This window comes from Chiloscyllium plagiosum, chromosome 24, assembly GCF_004010195.1.
Source record: "Chiloscyllium plagiosum isolate BGI_BamShark_2017 chromosome 24, ASM401019v2, whole genome shotgun sequence".
In the NCBI taxonomy this organism is placed as follows: domain Eukaryota; kingdom Metazoa; phylum Chordata; class Chondrichthyes; order Orectolobiformes; family Hemiscylliidae; genus Chiloscyllium; species Chiloscyllium plagiosum.
In genome coordinates this window covers 30041687-30061743 of record NC_057733.1, presented here as the reverse complement: position 1 = coordinate 30061743, position 20057 = coordinate 30041687, and the positions used below count along the sequence as shown (strand labels likewise).

Genomic DNA, 20057 nt, shown 5'->3' with positions numbered 1-20057 from the left:
ACCGAGTCCAATCTCAGTGAACTGGCTCCAGATGGGCAGAATGCCTCTAGGAATATGGTGGGAGGCACTGGATATTGGACAGCGAATGTTGATGCAATATTTGGTGTCGGATTAATTTGACCAAGATTCAATTGACACATTGCTTAAGTTTTTTAGATAAATAATTTATTACTGCAAAGCAAACAAGTGCTTCAGATAAATTAGAATGTACAATCTTGAATGCAAGCTTCCTGGGGCTGAGGAGTGGGTTGATACCAGGCATGCCTCTAGAAATCCTCTGGAAAGGCAGCACCAATTTGTGCCTTCAACATTTGGATTGCTCTTTCATGAAATCGTTTGATTTGCCTCCAATGCAAGTGAATGAGTGTTGGGTATACCCAGAGCTAAAGTTACAAAGCTCATATTTTCACACATGCAAACAGGGCCATTTCAATGCACTAAGCTTTTGGCAGCTGCTGAATGGCTATTGCCAGTTTTCCCTGGAGATGGATGTAAAAGGCAAGTCAAAGCCAATTGCAAAACAGAGAAAAACTTTATGACGATTTTGATTCAGATGCCTTAAATAGAGCAATCACATTTTTAAAAATATCAAATAAAAATTGAAGTGGTGAAATTCGAGTGGGTGAAAATTATTTGGCCTTGTACCACACTCAGCCTCATCAGAGTGTGCTGCTAGACACTGCATATGGCTGCCTGTCTGGACATAAGATTCTGCCAGATCAGATTCAAATTATGCTGTGGTTTTGAGTCTACATTTTATTCCGTTACAATTCTTGATTGCAAACTGTTAAATGGAGACGGACAGATATCAATTATTTGCTGCAATAGGAAGTATTTTTCTTTTTACCTATTTATCTCGGTTGAATATGACAGCCGGTGTTACAGTGTTTCAGTTCCTCTGTAAACATTGCTCCTTCCACATTTTCATCTTCCCAACATGCATATTTAAATAGGTGGCACTTGCAGATAAACACATACATCTAATATGAGTTACACATCTGAGGCTAACTTTAACTATTGCTCTAAATCATTCACCATACCATTCAAAAACATCACAAATTCCTTCTAGAAATTAAATCAAATCTTTCCACTATGACTACTAACTTCAAAATGCTCCTATTTTGTGAAATAACATTCATAATTGAAATCAAACATTAGTCTAAGAAATGTAGAAATATATTTTACAAAGATAAACTGTTTGTTGAATTAAATATTAGCATAATTGTACTATAGAGCTCAATATTAGTTTAGCAGTATGACAACAAGTTAATATCAGGTATATTTCCTCCTACGACTAAAAATTCTTTGAGGTTCAGTCCTTCCACTAACTCCTAGCTGCTAAAGCATTCAGTCATATTTATTCAAAGTCTTTTTTCTTATAAATTAATTATGACTTTATAAATTCAGCATGTGACGTGCACAATACCACCAACACAGTTTGGACTACAGAGATTGTGTGACTTATTCCTAGTGGGAGGAGATGATGCTCTGGAACCGATCATGAAACTTTTCAAATTACACTGGAGAAATCCAGCAGGACTGATCGACTTCTGTGCAGCTCATGAAATATGAGATTGTAAAAAGCTTAATGTGCAATGCTGCAATGCAACACACACACGACAATGAATAGAGCTCCCTTTATCAGTGTAGTGAAGAAGGCAATTTTAATCTTCTAACTATAGAGCTGGTGCAGAAATGCTCCTGCAGAGCTTTGAGAGTACTGGGTGCAGCATTATTATTTATCTTTCTCAACCTCTTAAAGGCATCTATTGCAATAAAAAAAAATCCAATCACAGTACATTGCTTAAACCTACATTTCCACATCACTTTCATCTTAATTTTTTTCTTGAGAGAATGATCTTTTTGCTGCAGTAACTCATTACTTGCCAAAGGCCTTGTGAGTAAGCCTGTGTAAGCATCGACTCATTGGTACACAATTGGCTAGGAGTCTTGGAAACGGATGTGAAATAGATGAGATGTATGCTGTTTGGTTGAAAATGCTGTCTCAACAAGTCTTATGATCTGAAAACAAAGACCGGCTTTAAAATATCAAAACTATTCCAGTTGCCTCGGGACTTCTATACTCAAGACACTGTACCTTCAAAAGCAAATTCCTGAGGACTTACAGGAAATCAACAATTCTACATAGCAATCATGCATAAGAATTAAACTTTACCTTGCTGTCTGAGTGAAAAAGGTAGTGAACTTAACTTGATTTGATCTGATCACCACTTCCCTTCCCTCTGATTACAGATATTTTCAGTGAATCCACTTCTCAATATCTTGAATATTAATGTGCATTGCAAGATTAGAAACTAAAATCCACAAATTTCTTTCATTTACATTTCCTACCTAGGACTGTCTTTACCATCTTAGTCGAACATAGAGCATGACAACGCAGTACAGGCCATTTGGCCCTCGATGTTGCACTGACCTATGAAACCAAACTAAAGTCAATCTAACATACACCATTCCATATATTCATCCAATGCCATTTCAATGCCCTTAATGTTGGTGAGTCTACGACTGTTGCAGGTAGGGCATTCCACGTCCATACTATTCTTTGAGTAAAGAACTTAACTCTGACATCTGTCCTATATCTATCATCCCTCAATTCAACGTTACGTCCCCTTGTGCTAGCCATCACCAACTGAGGAAAAACGCTCTCACTGTCCACCCTATCTAATCCTCTGATCATCTTGTATGCTTCTACTTAGTTACCTCTTAACCTTCTTCTCTCTAATGAAAACAGTCTCAAGTCCCTCAGCCTTTCCTCATAAGACCTTCCTTCCATACCAGGCAACATCCTGGTAAATCTCTTCTGCGTCTTTTTCAATGTTTCCACACCATGATTTTAGGACTATTGAGAATCCGAAAGTGTCAGGAAACACAGAATATTTAATCATTAGCAGTATTTTCTGAATAAACTAATAAAGAAGCTCAAAGGATTTTTTAAAATGTAAGTAGCTATAGTAACCAAGGTTCTGCCCCAGGCTTTACTTCATCATCTACATTTTGCAAAATCTTGCATGCTGGAAAAGTGCAATGGGAAGCAGTTTTTATTTTACTAACTACAGCATTTTTCAGTAACATAACTACGGGGTGCTCCATCGATTGACCGTGAGAAATGCAAACGATTCCACAAGTGACCTCACTCAGTAACCCATGAAAGCAAAAGTTCTGAGTGGTCCAGTTAGGTCAGCTCATGGGTACCATTGTTTTCACATCGTGTGAATGATTGGTCATACCCTAAAAGCTTTCTCAAAATCTTTCTTTTTCACTCTTGAAAGACAATTTTGATTATTTTGCTTTGGCATTTATTTTTATGGGCTCTTATTTTAATTAACAAAATAAAAGAAGGGTCTGCCTATGGAGGCGAACAGAATAGAGTATTATTAAGTGATGCTGTCAAACACTTTCCATTGCTATAGGGTAATATTAGGCCACTGAGTACTGATGCATGCTATTCTATTCAGTGCATGTTACTCAGTGGTTGGCAGGACATCTTTCATGGTATCACGTCCACTGAAGTGTTAAGGAAATATTCAGGAGAAGATGCAACAGAAGGGTACTGTACCTTCTCTATATACAAACTTATATATTGGAGAGTATTGGCATTTAAGACAAAACAAAGTAAAATTTTATATCTATACTTGCTTCTGTGAGGGAGAAAGAGAAGACTGTCTGAAAATACAAAGTCATATGTTTAGAAAACAACCTGTTAAGGTCCGACATACTCTCAGATTGTAGCATTACGTTATGCAACAACTGGGGAGTGGCATACATTCTAAACGGATAAGCTTTCACTCCCTTTGTTTCAATAAATATGAGACTTCGTTGTAATTACGTCTGAAAATTCCATTTGTCAACTACTTGATATATTCCATAAATGTCGATAGAGCTCATAGCCGTATCATTGCTGGGTACCAAAATGACATGCCACATAACAGAATGTCACTGACTGCACAGCACTCGGATAACAGCTGTACAAACTATGGGGAGTGACATCCTGAAGGCACTTCAATTGCACTTAAATACCGGTTTGGGTAAGTAAAGATATTAAATGCTGAAATATTCCATGCCACCTCAGAATATTCTTTGCTCTCAACTAAACTGAGATTTTTCTCTCAGGAAGCTCTGGCTTGGCTCAGTTTTGTCAGCGAGTGGCACCTGAACTTTTTGTATCAATTTTTTCCCCTCACGCTTTATCGTTTTGGCACATTATCTTTACTCGTCATATTTTCTGCAACCTTTGACATAAATTTTACATTCATTCGATCCTCATTACAACATGTCGCAGCGAGCCAAGAATCTTGTGTGTTATAATGAGGTGTATGCTACAATGAATGCTCCATAACGGCAGTAAATGGAACATGAATAATATTGGGAGCCAAGGTTCGGTAGCCTTGTAACAGAAATTACGTTAAAATGGAGAGCCCTGTAACAAGAATGCCACATCCTATTTTAAACACCATACCTTTTTTATACAGCATCATCCCGGAGTTATTCTGCTGCTTTACTGAACATAACTACTCCGGGAGCACTAATCACAAATGCATTGACTTACCAGAAGAATATATCCCTGTTGTGTTATTAGCACTTTAATCTGTAGTTTATACATCTAACCACTTAGTTCTGAAATGCAATACAAATAATAGAAAAGCTTTTATCATATATTTTTAAAGAAAACCTGAAAAGAGAGGGAAAACATGTTCAAAAAAGTGAAGACTGTATCCACAGAGGCACTGTAATGCAATAATAATAAAAGCAACTATTCCTTCTCCCATTGAACTAATGCATTAGTGCAACCTGTTTTTGAGGGGTGGAGAATTCACAGTTTTGAAGTGTTTATGTTGACTGCAAAAATCTTTAATAATGAGGCATCTTTCTTCACAGTTAGCAATATTAATTCACAGGATTTAATTTTTGTTCAACGAACACAAACACCATCAGTATCATGCTGAGATTGCCACATATTTAGAAAACAGTACTGTTGGAGTACAAAGGGTTAAGTAATGATGGAAAGATGGCTTGGTATGGCACTGAGGAGGGAAAAGATGGATGTGAGCCCTGTCTTGAAGCACTTAATTTATAGAAGAATTAAACTAGCTGAGCAGATGGAGGAAGATACATGAAGACACAAACTGCTGCAGCCTTTCCATCCCAGCCCATAAATTAGTCTGATAAATGGGAAATTTATGACCTTAAAATATCTACCATCACCTATCATTTCCCTGGTGCTGTCACGGTAGTGCTATGAAATGCAATGGGAACTGCAGAGCAAGGAAGGAACTCACACAACACCAGAGGATTCCTCAAGGAAAAGCCCAGGTATTTGACAGCACAGCTGCAGATAAACAGTTGAGCTTAGGCACAGACCTCATTCACAATCGCGAGACCTGCTTGCGTTCCTGCTTAAAAATCTGGTTTATGATAACAGCACAAAACAAAACCAGCCAGCCACAAACAGGATGCAAGGAGTCCTCTGTAGTGAGGGGGTTCCTAAGGTAGGCAACGTAAATCTCTCTCTTTCTATTCAGCACGGAGTACTGAATACAGCACCTTCCCTTACATATACACAGTGCTTTCAATTCAACAAAGGGCTTGACCTCATAAAGCAAGGGCAAGACAAAGGAGCCTATTTCAATCAGTCACTTACCTCCTGGAGAAAGAGAAAGGCCGGAGTGCAGGGGATGGTGTGAGGGAGCATAGCTGAGTTGGAGAGCAGGATGCAGCCGGAGTTTGCCATTGAGCAGAGCATGTATCAGGACAGCGTGTGTGCCTGTCTGTATTGTGTGTTTGTATCTCTAGAGCTCACTCCCGCTCGATCTCGCGCTCCCTCTCTCTCTCGCTCTCTCTCTCTCTCTCAACTACTTAAACTGCATTAATAAAGTACCGCTGTATACAGTACCCTGTTCTGGAGCTGAATGACCAATGCAGCGAATGCTTATATCCTGTACCATTTTAAAAGAATCAGAGAGGGGTTGGACACTGGTGTTCTAAAGCCTTCAATTTGTTTGTGTGTGTCTGTAACGAAGAGGTTATTCTGGAAAGAACATGGGGTATTTTGATGAAGAGGAGCTACACTGCTCCTGTTAATTACTTTTTTGTGTGAAGATTAATAAATTGTTAAATAATGCAGGAAATATATAAGTGGCATGCAATCTAAACTTTGTCTTAAGGAATGAAATTTGTCCCTTCAATCGGTCAGTTGTTCATAACCTTAAAGTGTTGCAGGTATTTGACTTGTTTTATGCTTTAGTTAATATTATCAAAATGTGGCTTCTGTTGAGTGCTGCATTTAACTGATTGAATGCAAAGTAGGTTTATCGTAATTTATACATTTATTAGCAATATTGTATTTCAGGAAGTTTGTCTAAAGTATCAAACAGCACGGCACCAAATATTTAAGCGGAAATAAAATTGTATACATCAGCTGGGTCATCTAGAATGTTGAAAGTTTTGACTCTAAAATACTCAAGGGCAGACTGACCCCATGAAATTTTTTAGTGTCAGTTGTAGGATAACCAATTAGCATGGCACATCCCTGGCACCTGCCTAACTCAAGCATAAAAGATAAGTTGTGCCTGTAGCCATATTAGTCTGTAAGCTCCCAATCTCATCTGAACTCAGAAACTAAGCAGACTCAGGTCTTGTTGGCACTTGGATAGGAGTCTACCTCAGAATACTAGGTGCACCAGAGCAACACACTTATGGTGCAGGGGTAGTATCCCGACCTCTGGACTGAGAGCTCTGGGTTCAAGTCCCACTTGCTGCAGAGGTGAGTAATAACATTTCTGAACAGTTTGATTAGAAAATATCTAGAAGCCAAGTAGAAGGAAGACAACGCCTGAGGAAGTCTAACAGTATCCTGACCATTATAGAAAGACAGGAGCAGGCCATTCAACCCCTCAAGCTTGCCCTGCCCATTCAATATGATCATGGCCACTCATCGAGCTCAATACCTTAATCCTGCCCTGCTCCCATATCCCTTGTGCCACAAGAGTTATATTTACTTCCTTCTTGAAAATACATGATGTTTTGACATCAACCACTTTCTGTGTTAGTGAGTTCTGCAGGCTCACCATTCTTTGGTTGAAGAAATTTCTCCTTGTCTCAGTCCTTAGCCTTAAACTATGACTTCTAATTCTGGACTACTACCCCACTATTGGGAACATCCTTCCTTCACCTAACCTGTCTAGTTCTGTTAGAATGTATCAAGTGTTTTGAAGTCACCAGGTCTGTCTATAGGCCAATGTTAAATGGACCATGTTCCCTTTGCTTGCAGGATGGTATCACTCTTCTTAAGGATGACAATGCTATTTGTCAATATTGATAAAAGCTATTCCAGAAATGTCTTAACTGTGAAACAGTGGCAGCACCCTCTGGTAAAATCGACACCAGGAACTTATCACTGCATTCATCAACATGACCAATAGTTGATTCAGTAAATTGTGAGACTCTGTGGACTATTCTTCAGAGATTTCAACGTCCAACAAACATCATCCTAATCCAACCAGTATTCCACAGTGATATGACTACAGCTGTCTTGAGTGGAAGATCCGAAAAAGATACCTTCAAAATCTGGAATCATGCCACGGAAGGCTGTGTGATGACCCCTACACTATTTACAATCCATTTGAACGTAGCTATTCACCTCAAAGATTAATTGCACCCTGCGTAAGTATTAAATACAGTTCAGACGGAAACCATTTTAACTTCAATCGCCTCTATGCCAAACCTAAACTGGTCACCATAGATCTACATGATCTACAGTACACAGATAACTGCAGTATTGTTGGCTGCTCACCGAGTCTTATAAGCCACTCTCCATCTCTTCAATTCAAGCCTGTCCTTGAATGTTGCCAAAATTTGTATATCAATATAAATGTATTCAGCCAATCACTCCACCTCTCATTATGGAGAAAAAGAAACTGGAATATTCTGAGCACTCTCTAGACTACTGATTAGGTCATCCAATGCTAGATCAACTGCACCAGCTCAACCTTCCATAAAACTACGACAGCAAAGACTGAAGGAGGTCAACTACTGTACTAGTCAGTTGTTGTTGTATATGCTAGCTCATTGTGCTTCTGAGCTGCTGCCCATCATTATGTTGCTGCCACCTACTTCTAAGAAAGCTACTGGACCAGCTTTATCCAGTGGAGTAGCTTTCTCCTCCAACTAAAACAGCTATTCTCTGAAAGACAGAAAAACTTGCATTTATGCAGCACTTTTCATAACCTTTAAATACACAAAATGCTGTACACTAACTATTTTTGAAGTGCATTCACTGTTGGAACACAGGAATATCGTATGTACGGGTCCAGGTTACTTGTTTAAACTGCAGCTAATGCATGGGTTCCACATTCAGGGACTTAGTGACAGGATGCTCCACTTCCCACACCTCACTGGACATATGGAATTTCCAGACCATGACTGAGCCTGCAAAGCAGGATTTCCTGACATAGAGAGCCCCGGCATCTGGCTATCATTTGGCTTCGAAAAGGACACCAAGGAGATTTGAATAAGCAATGGAAAGTCAACATAAGCCAGATCCCCATTGCTAACCTGATGGTTCTACCAATATCCTGCTGGATTTATGGCTGGAGACTGGAGGAACCCCTGAGGGATTCTGGAGCTTTGCATATAAAACTAGCCAAATTGCAGAAAATAGGATTTGTATCAGTGAAACTGGAAAAAAAAAGTCTATCAGAAAAGATATTTGGAGATATCCACAAGAAATACTGCCTGAATATAAGACCAGTGGAGTATGGTTTTCTCTGGGCATTTTTGTGAAAAATAAGATGGCAATAAATTGAAGGTTCACAGACTATTTGCTTATTTGTGGTGTTGCATTAAGGATTCACACACGCATTACTGAAAAATGATGGAGGAAATGAAATGTACAGTTCAAATACACATAAGAACTATCGGAAAGAGGAACAAGAATAGGCCATTTGGCTCCTCAAACCTGCTCCACCATTTAGTAGGATCATGGCTAATCTGACACCCTTCACATCCATTTTCCCAGTCGCTCCCTGTAAACCTTGGTTCCCCTACTCATCAAGAATCTATCTCATCCTTAAATATGCACAGCTCTTTGTGGCAAAGATTTCCAACAACTCACAACACACAGAAGAAATTCCTCATCTCAGTTTTAAAATCGTCCCCCCCCCACCAACCCCCACCCCCCATTCTGAATTAATGCCTTCTGAACCTAGACACTCCCATAAGGGGAAACATGCTCTTAGTATTTATCTAACCCTGTCAACTCCTTAATAATCTGTGAGATATCAATGAGATCACCTCTCATTCTTCTAAATTGCAACAAGTAGAGTCCAACCTGTTTAACCTTTGTTCATTTGACAATTCCACCATAATGGGGATCATCCCAGTAAACCTTCTCTGAACTGCCTCCAATGAACCGGTATCTTTCCTTAAATAAGGGGACCAAAACTCCTCACAGTTCTCCAAATGTGGCCCAATTAGCACCTTTTACCGCTGCAGTAAGGTTTGTCGACTCTTATACTCCAAAACGAGGGCCAACATTCTCATAGTCTTCATCAATTTACCTGGATCTGTTCCATCAGATTCTCACTGGAATTCATGTGTATCTACCCAACCATCAGTTTTATATTTTACTGTGCTGTGGATATGACAGTACATAACACATTCACAGACGTTTCCTGGATAGCCCATTGGGTTTGAATCTTTGCCTGTCCTACACAACTCCATCACAGCAAGAGGATGACATGCTGGGAAATCCCTTTGCAAGTTGTTCAAGACTCACTTACTCCACAAAAGGAATTTGAGCAGATTTGAAACAAATTCTTTTACAAAGGATGTGCTTGTTGCTTCCTCTTTGAGTTTTTATTGTCCATCCAAAACTGCTCAAGAAGGTGGTAGTGAGCTTCTTTCTTGAACTGCTGGTGTTGTTAGTAAAGGATTTTGGTCCGGCAACAATGATGAGGAGTGTCATGGTCCAAGCCAGGATGATGGAGGGGAGCTTGCTTTTGCTTGGAAGGATAGTTGCCCAGTGTATCTGCTCCCCTGTTAAAGGTTGTTAATTTTGAAAGATTTCTTGAATGAGCTTTGGTGAGCTAAAAGCAGAGGCATGTTTTAGATGCCAAACCCTGCTGCCACACAGTGTTAGAAGTGGAGGCAGTGAATGTTGAAAGTGGTAGGTGGGATGTCAATTAATCAAGCTATTTGTCTGATAAGCAGTTGGACTTGACTGTGGTTGGATCTGCATTCATGCAGGCAAATGGAAAATGCCCCATTATATTCCTGACTTGTGCCTTGTGGATGGTGCACAAACATTGAGAATTCAAACAGGTTACTCATCACATATTTCCCAGTCTCTGACCAGCCCTTATAACTACAGTATTTTTTTGTTCCAGTTAAGATATTGGGTAACAGTTAATCCAGAATGTTGATGATGGAGGACTTAGTGCTGGCTTTGCCACTGAATGTCAAGGAGAAATGGTTGGTTTCTTTTCTTGCTGGAGGTAATTGTTCAGCAGTTTTAAGGCATGAATGTTACTTGCCACTTATCAGCCCAAGTCGAGACGCTGTCCAGGTTCAATTCCATCCTCCAGAGAAACTGCCACATAGACAAATACAGTTTTACCACAACATAATTTAATCCAAATTCATGAATTTTGTGCTATTGTTGCAAGACATACAATTCACAGAATTAGAAGCAAAATAATGGTTGCTCCAGTTCAGTTTCCAGTCAATGGTAAGCCTACAGGATGTTGATCGTAGGGGAGTCAGAGAGGAAACACCATTGAATGCCAAGAGAAGATTGTCGCTGCTTGGTCACTGCCTGGCATTTTCATGATATGTATATTACTTGCTACTTATCAGTCCAAACCTGAAGATTTTCCAAGGTCTTACTTCATTCGGACACAGACTGCTTTAGTATCTGAGCTGTTGTGGAGGGGGTCAAACAGTAGTGAACATCTGCAATTCTGACCTTATGATAAATAGAAGGTTGTTGATGAAGCAGCTGATGATTGGTTCTAGGACACACTGCTGAGCAACTCCTACAGAGATACCCTGAGGCTGAGATGATTGACCTTCAACAATCACAATCCTCTTCCTTTTTTGAGCTGGTTTTGACTCTGCCATTGGATTGCTTTCCCTTCAATTTCCCTTGATTCCAATTTTTCTAGGGCTCCTTGATGCCACACTTGGTCAAATATTGTCTTCATGTCAATTGCATAATGAGGTCAGAAACCAAGTGGTCCTGGTGGAATCAAAACTGAGCTTCAGTGAGCAGGTTATTGCAAAGCAAGTGCTGCTTGATCACATTGTTGCTGACTTCCTCCATCATTTTACTGATGACCCAAGAGTGAACGGATTGAACTGTAATTGGCCAGGATTGGATTTGTACTACTTTTTCAGGACAGGATGTAACTAGACAATATTCCACATTGCTGGTAAATGCCGGTATTGTAATTGGAATGAAACTGTTTGGATAGGAGTGTGGCTAATTCTGGGATACACATCTTCAGTATTATTAGTGAAATATGTAGCCCGAGTAGTATCCAGTGCCTCCAGCAACTTCTTGATATCACAGAGTGAATCAAATTGGCTGAAGACTGGCATTTATGATGCTGGGGATTTCAGGAGGAGGCAGAGATAGGACAACCTGTCAGCAATTGGCTGTTGATAGATTAGATTCTATCAACTAACTAAAGGACAGACGTATACCCAACCCAACCATTATTTTGGTCTGAATCCGCAGAATAAATATTGCTGCTATTTTCATTTATTTAACTGAAGGTTGCTGACAGCACTTTACTTTCTTCCTGCATTGGATTTCCAAGCTCCATACTGTGTCAGATTTGCAAAGTATAGTCTTAGTGGTCCACCTGCCTGCCAATAACATTAGAAGAACAGGAGCCCCAGTGATCCTGTGGGCTTTGATGGAATCAACAGCAGAGATCCTGCACAAATCATCTCATCTCCACAATTTCAGCAGGATGCCCCACACCCAAATGTAGGCCTCTCGTGTGAATTCATCAGAAAATTCTGTGGCAACACTTTCCAAACTAACAGACCTTAATTCACTCCAGATCAGCACTGATATTGGTCAATTCAATGAAGAGAAAACCTTGAGGTTTCACCACATAACTGTATATTGCAGAGGAAATTTCCACTTAACAAACTGAGTGTCATAGTCACAGCATGTTACATTCCAGTTCAGCAGATGGGGAGAGAGATCCAGTGGAATTATAGTACCAAATGCAACGTGAAAGTAAATTATATTTGCTTTAAAAATTATTAAAACTTTTGTTAAGTGCAACAATTTAATGTGTAAAGGATAATAACTTAGATGGGGATGTTGGGTTCATAATTATTCATTTGTAAAGTGTTGAGACCATCATTGTTTTTTTTATTTTTTTCATTTTTGGTTTGTAACTATGAGCTAAAGTTGAGAACTGAAATTTGTACTTTGAGCAGCAGTGTATTTCAAAGAAAAAAGTGAGAACAAACAAAAGGAATTGTTTGCATATGGGAACTGGCCTGGAAAGATAATCACAAGTTAGTTATTGTTCTAAGAACACTGCAGACTTTTCAGCACCAGAGTGTGTTCTGTTGACTCATGGTTAGTACTAGCATGACCTGGAAAGTAAGCAGCATAAGCATGGTGTTGTAGCTATGCACGAGAAACTTTACTTTCCTGATGGGCTTTTGATTTTCGATTTTCCTGCTCCTCAGATGCTGCCTGACCTGCTGTGTTTTTCCAGCACCACTCTAATCTTGATTCTAATCTGCAGTACCCACTTTTGCCCAGAAGCTTGACGTGCCTAGGGGAGATATGTCAGTGGCTCTCAAGCTTTTTTTGGTTAAATGGTTCCAAAAGTAGACCAAATTAGACTTGCTGACACTGATTTGCAATGCAAGGGAAATAAAACTGTTGATTGCACTCAAAATTATCCAATTGTTCCAAATTAGACTTTAAGAAAAGCAGGTATTGTACATAGAGTTTATAACTAAAGCAGAAATGAACGATATATTAGTACCCTCTTTAACACAGCAATGCTCAACAACAAGGTAATCAAATTATTGTCTAAAATGCTTTGAGCATAGCCCTCACTCACATAGACAGACAGACAGACCGGCATAGTTGAGGGATAAATTAAAAATAAATGGGTTGAACTAGCCAGTTCAATAACCATTTCAACAAAGACTAACCAGCCTTTATGAAATTCTTTGAAAGATGTGTTGTACTACAGGCACATGGGGTTATATCTTTCTTGAATTCTGAAGTCACCAGTGACTTGCAGCTTCCAAGCCTGGAAGAAATATTCACTTATTACTTATAAACTGGGATTTTCTTTTAAAATGTTTGACAATTCTTGAACCAGATATAAGACTAAGAGTGTAAAACTCAAACACGGCTTCAGAGTCCAGCAGCTTCGAAGCACACAGCCTTCTGTCCAAAAACGCAGTTCAATCTTTGGTTTCTCTTTCCTTTTCAGCCTTCTCTGTACTTGGCTGGCAAACATCAGCTTCCCTAGACTGACCAATGCCATATTCAATTAACTGCCAATCCTCAAACAGGACACACTCTGGTGCTGAAAAGTCTGCAGTGTTCTTAGAACAATAACTAACTTGTAATTATCTTTCCAGGCCAGTTCCCATATGCAAATATCTGTTTGTTTGTTCTCTCTTTTTCACTTTGAAATACACTGCTGCTCAAAGTCAAAATTCAATTCTTGATTTGAGCTCACAGTTAAGAACAAAGAAAATTTACAGCCCAGGAACAGGCCCTTCAGCCCTCCAAGCCTGAGCCAATCCATATCCACTGTCTATATCTGTTGGTCAATTCCTAAACATCTGTATCCCTCTGCTTCCCACCTACTCATGCATCTACCCAGAAACATCTTAAATGAATCTACCGTGCCTGCCTCTGCTGGCAACGCATTCCAGGCACCAACCATCCTCTGTGTAAAGTACTTGCCGCGTGTATCTCCCTTTATCATTTCATCTCTCACCTTGAAAGCGTGACCTCTCGTTATTGAATCCTTCACCTTGGGAAAAAAGCTTCTCTTTATCTACCCTGTCTATACCCTTCATGATTTTGTAGACCTTAATCAGGTCCCCCCTCAATCTCCTTTCTTCTATTGAAAACAATCCTAACCTACTCAACCTCTCTTCATAGCTAGCACCTTCCATACCAGGCAATATCCTTGTAAACCTTCTCTGCACCGTCTGCAAAGCATCCACCTCCTATTGGTAATGTTGCGACCAGAACTGTACACAGTATTCTGAATGCGGCCAAACCAATGTCTTGTACAATTTTAACATGACCTGCGAGCTCTTCTATTCAATATCCCATCCGATGAAGGCAAGCATACCATATGCCTTCTTGGCCACTCTATCCACCTGTGCGGCAACCTTCAGTGTACAATGGACCTGAACTCCCAGATCTCTCTGCTCATCAACTTTTCCCAAGGCTCTTCCGTTTACTGTATAATTCACTCTAGAACTAGGCTTCCCAAAATGCTTCACCTCACATTTGCCTGGATTGAACTCCATCTGCCAATTCTCCGCCCAACTCTCCAGTTTATCTATATTGTCCTGTATTCTCTGACAGTCCCCTATGCTTTCTGCTACTCCAACAATTTTCGTGTTATCTGCAAACTTGCTGATCATACTAACAGTGCCCTCTTCCAGATCATTTATGTATCTCACAAACAACAGTGGCCCCAGCACTGACCCCTGTGGAACACCACTGGTCACCTTTCTCCATTTCGAGAAACTCCCTTCAACTTCTACTCTGTCGCCTGATGCTCAACCAAATTCTTTATCCACCTAATTACAGACCAAAAATGAGGAAAAATAAAGAAAACAATGATGGTCTCAACACTTTACAAAGTAATAATTATGAACCCAACATCCCAACTGAATTATCATCCTTAATTCAGTAAATTGTTGCATTTAACAAAAGCATTAATAACGTTTTTTTTAAAAGCAAATAGATATTTACTTTCACATTGCACTTGGTACTCATCTCCTTAGCTGAGACAGCAGCCCTCACTGTCTTTGTATGTGTGGGTGGCAGCACTCTGCTGTTGCCTCTTGCAGTCTCCTGAAATGTCTCAATGGTCACACCCACATCCTCATTTCAGAGCCACTGTGCTTGCTGATCTACAAAGGGCCGGAGGCTGAGTGATTGTTCTGCCACATTTGACAAGTGACAGTGAGGATCACCACTACTCTCAACTTTTATGCCGTGTACACATTTTAGATACTCCTGAGACAAATTGGTCGTTTTGCTTGGTTGGCCTCTGGACATCTAGAGCTAATTGCTTCAGTTCTGGCATTGTTGCCAGTAATTCCACTAATAAGGCAAATAATTGAACATGGCTGGAGCTCTCCACTGGGCAATAATTGAACTCTTTGTGCCTCAGGTCAGCAGTTATAAAACCCACTGCTGAGCATTAGGGACTGCAAAGTGCTTTAACGCCACTGATAATTACGATAAAACCGGCTGTGTCCACTGAAATAACTGAGGCATCATGGCTACTATCTCTATGACAAAAGCATCTTTCACTGACTGTGTGGTATTGTTGCTTAGAAATGAAGTGCAGGCTCTCAAAAGGAAATATTTGGGTCAGTGAGTTACACAACTAGGGCCCATTCATCTCATGCATGGAAGGCTATGACACAGTGAGTTAATGCACTGAGAAAATCACCAAAGAAGTGTAGAACAATTCAGTGACATTAGGAAAACCAAAGGAGATTGTTGTTTGAATATTGCTGAGAGGGGAGAGACATTTCCAAAGCTTTTAGTCTTAGCTTGTATCAGGACAATGACAAGAATCGATCATTTCAAACAATCCCAGTAATGATCCAACAGAAAAAAGGGTGTAGATTGGCTGGCTGTGATTGGCCAAGGCATTCATGGAGAAAATAACGGGGAGCAATTAGCTCCCTAAACTCTTGGGTCATTCAAAATGATGCAAGCATTGAAACTATTACTTTTATTTGCAGAAAATATTTTCTGGTTTATAATGTATGCCACTCCAGTAAGTGTGCATATAAGTCATGTTATAAACTTGACTGATCATCTTTAATTAGTAGTTAGTATAGTTATTAACATACTCAGGATTCTTCAGCATGTGCTGTCCAATTACAGATTCACATTTAACACTCAATGTTTCATTGGGGGCTTTCTAAGAGGGGGCTGGTTAAGTATCTCTAGTCTGCCTAATATGAACAATTGAAAGAACATGTTGTTTGATTCAATCAGCTAACGGTTTGGATATTCAGCCTGTTTACCTGGCATCACAGCAGCCTTACAATTCACACAACACAATATTGCTCAATTGTATATTAGCAAAATGTCTTTTTGGATGGATGGCAGCATCCTGTTAGTGGAAAATTAAGCAACATTTACTTCATGGAACCAACACAAAATGGCTTGCTAACCTGTCGTTCAAACCTTTTTTTTGACACTTTCTCTTTCCAGGATATTCTGAGGTAGATTAGGCACTTTCCAATATGAAACCAGTGATCACTGGCCCAGTTGGAAGTTTGCATGATACACAGTGGATCATAATCTGATCAGGATAGGCACTGTCCCACAGGATAGCTCTGATGTACTCTATTTCTGAGTTAAGCTTGCAAGGTTTGCAAATGTCTAGGACACTGGTTAAAAAATTGCCGGTATTACTATTGTATATATGTTGTATATTGCTGACAGCATGCAGAGCATATATTCGAGTAAAAGTTGATCTCATGTAAAAGTTGACCCCTTATTTTTGACCAAAAATTCTGGAATTTTCCAAGTATCTCATGTGAAAAGTTGAGCCTAGTTCTTCACAGATAACAGATCAAATGTTTTAATTTTATTTGTTTAGAGATCAATTAGGCTTCTACTAATGATATGGTATTTTGGACTGTGGCAAGAATTGCAGCCCCTCAAAAGTAGTATCCATCAAATAGCTGATCCCATAAATTGAACCTTAAAAATAGTCTAAAAAATTTGACTTTCATACAAGTATATATGTATATTGACCAGTGAAGGTGGAGTTATGCTGCACAGTCCAATTGATAGTTGAAATCAAGCAACATATTCCTCCAGCTGTTCATTTTAGCCAATAAACAGACCATACTCAACCAGCTCACACTTGCAAAACCAAAACAAAATGTCTAATGTTCTATGTCATTTTGCAATTGAGCAACTCTTGCTGAACAATCTTGAATATTTGAAGTAATGACAAAGTTAATCTAATCAATTGAGTTCATAATCTAGTGTCAATTTGCTTGCTAAAAGTGACGTACACAAACAAATGGAATACATTCAAAATCTTGCACCTTTTGCATAATCTGGGAGCACACCGGGGAGTACATGATGACCCAATGCTTTCTCCAGAGCAATGTCTCGATCAAACAGAGGTGAGTTGCCAAACAATCAGCATCATTTGCTACTGTGGTGCAAACTGTTGTGACCATTTGAAATTTCACATTTTTACATTTGCCCTGTTGAGTTCAAGATGAAATGCTTCAGCAACATGCCTCTCTTCCCAGCAAAATTCAAGCAAATGATTGCAGTGGAAACTATTAAACAACCTTATGTTACGGTTCAGCCAATAAAATTACAAGTTTTGTTGCTATAGCTACAACTGACAAATATGATTTATGTTAAGATAGCTGTCATCACAAAAACATAACCCAAGACGTGTTTCAACATTTATGAATGAGTCGGGCCATAACCTGTGGAGCCGGTCACTTAAATAACTGAACGCTTTTTGCGAGTAAAATTAAAACGGGTGAAGATCATTTATTCTCACCATTCTGAGCCATCAAGCACAATTATTAGGTGGAAAAGGAATGTTTAATTGAGGCAGCACATATCATTAAATAACTGCAATATTTGTGCCATAGGTTGCAAAGCATTCAGAAGTAACTGCGAATGCTTATAATCATATAAAATCCCAGCATCTTGATCTTCTGCATTCAGTAAATCTCAGACTAACAAATGTGTCACTGCCTGCTGATATGATGTCTCCTTAGGAAGCAGTTGGACTAGGAGCAAGAACATCTTTATTCGGAAATACATGCACCCTATGTAGATACTAGGGTATGCTTCTATAGGAGCAACTATAATATATTGCAGAACGATTTTATGACTTGACACATGGAGAGAAAGATTCCAACCTCCTACAAGGACTAAGAAGCCTACTAGATCAATACCATTCCTTCCACAGGAATGCAGTCTTTAATTGCTGGAAGGCGCTCAACAATTGAGCTTTTCCAAAAGCTACATCACACTATGGCACAATCAGAGGAAGTAGTTATCATTGTTTCTACTGTCCTTCAATGGTGAGAAAGCTGGAGCTACACTGAATAATATGACAGTGACCAGTAGAATTTTGTTGTTTTCAGGCAAAACATGTCATTCACGGAGGTAATATTTTCAAGAACTCTTTCTTCTGCTCATCACTGTTTCAATTACTGACGCTGACCAAAATTTAATAACTGTCTGTAAGGAGTTTGTATGTTGTTCATGTGGCTGCACGGGCTTCCTTTGCTACTCCGGTTTCCTCCCATACAGCTGGATTAACTGTGCTAAATTGTTAGGCAGAAGTGGGTACTGCAGATGCTGGAGATTAGAGTCAAGATTAGAGTGGTACTAAATTGTTCCATAGTATCAAGGTAGTACAGGCTAGATGGATTAGCTTTAGTAAATCCAGGGTTATGGGGATAGGGTGGCATGGATGGGAATACTCCTGCATGCAGAAATGATGGGCCAAATGGCCTATCTGCACTGTAGATATTTTATGAATCAATACACTCCAGCACAATGTTGAAACAGCACTCTGATTTTGGCATGAACTTCACTGTAGCTTTCTATTGCTTGTCACAATAACTGGTGCCATCATCAAGGTCAACGAGGATAGCTAGCATTCCCCCAAGATTACAGCCAGCCAGGCTGCAACCAAACTTGAATACTGGCATGTTGCAAGACATGAGCGCAACATGGAAGGGTCAACACAAGAGGGCACTAATGGGTGTGACCCTGATGTAATCACTGAGCAGTGTTTATGATGGGAGCAGCTGCAGGGCCACAATGGTACAAGTCAGGACTGATTTTCCTGATAAATGCATGCTCTGTGGTGCAGTCATTTCCATGTAGCTATTTCTGAGATGCTTGGTGTGTTTTCTATATGACTGGTTATATTACCTCAGAGTGCTATTGTCTGCATTCTCCTTTAAGTCTTTTTATTTTACGTACATCTAGGCTGAATGTTTGAAGCATTGATATCATTGTTCATTCGGCAACAGTGTCATTTGTTCCAGTTCCAATCTACTTTAATTATGTCTTCCTGATGTCCCCAGCATCACAGCTGTCAGCCTTCACTCAATTTGACTCACTTCATATTAAATCAAAAAACAACAGAAAACACTTGATACATCAAAGGCTTTGAGCCCTGACACCATTCCACCAGTGGTACTGAAGGCTTAACCTTCAGAAATAGGAGTGCGCACCTCCAAGCTGTTCCACCACAACTACAATACTGGCATTTACCAACTATAGGGAAAATTGTTTAAGTACACTCGTCATCAAAAAGTAATGCAAGTGCAAACAAAGGATGAACTTGTTCACTGATGTTCAGTTGGTTTCAATCACAGCCACTCAGCTCCTGACCCCATTATAGTCTTGTTCCAAATACAGAAAAGAAACTGCTAATTTTGACATCAGGCCCACGTTTGACCAAACTTGGCATCAAAGAGTGCTAACAAAATTGGAGTCAATGCAATCATGGAGATCTCAATCTCTCTGCTGGTTGAAGTAATGCTGAGGAAGTTGGTTGTGGATGATGGAGATCAGTCATCTCACTCCTGGACATCATTACCTGTACAGGAGATCCTCAGGGTAGTGTCCTATGCACAACCTTCATTAGCTCCTTCATCAACAATCATCCTTCTATCATAAGGTCAAAACTGAGGTATTCACTGATAATTGCATAACATCCAGTACCATGAATGACTCTTCAGATTCTGAAACAGTCCACATTCAAATATAACAA

General features: G+C 39.6%; 1 protein-coding gene across 15 annotated transcripts in view; it reads right to left on the bottom strand.

Moving 5' to 3' along the window:
• rbfox3a (RNA binding fox-1 homolog 3a) overlaps window positions 1-20057 on the bottom strand; it is a 1786123-nt gene that overhangs the window by 749441 nt on the left and 1016625 nt on the right. Inside the window, exon 1 of one of the 15 annotated variants that reach the window (XM_043714687.1) lies at window positions 5660-5813. The exons of the other annotated variants lie outside the window; for them this stretch is intronic. Coding sequence (XP_043570622.1) covers window positions 5660-5761 — 102 coding nt within the window. The 5' untranslated portion in view covers window positions 5762-5813. Of the gene's footprint in view, window positions 1-5659; window positions 5814-20057 lie in introns of those variants that run through there. 15 annotated transcript variants of the gene reach the window in all.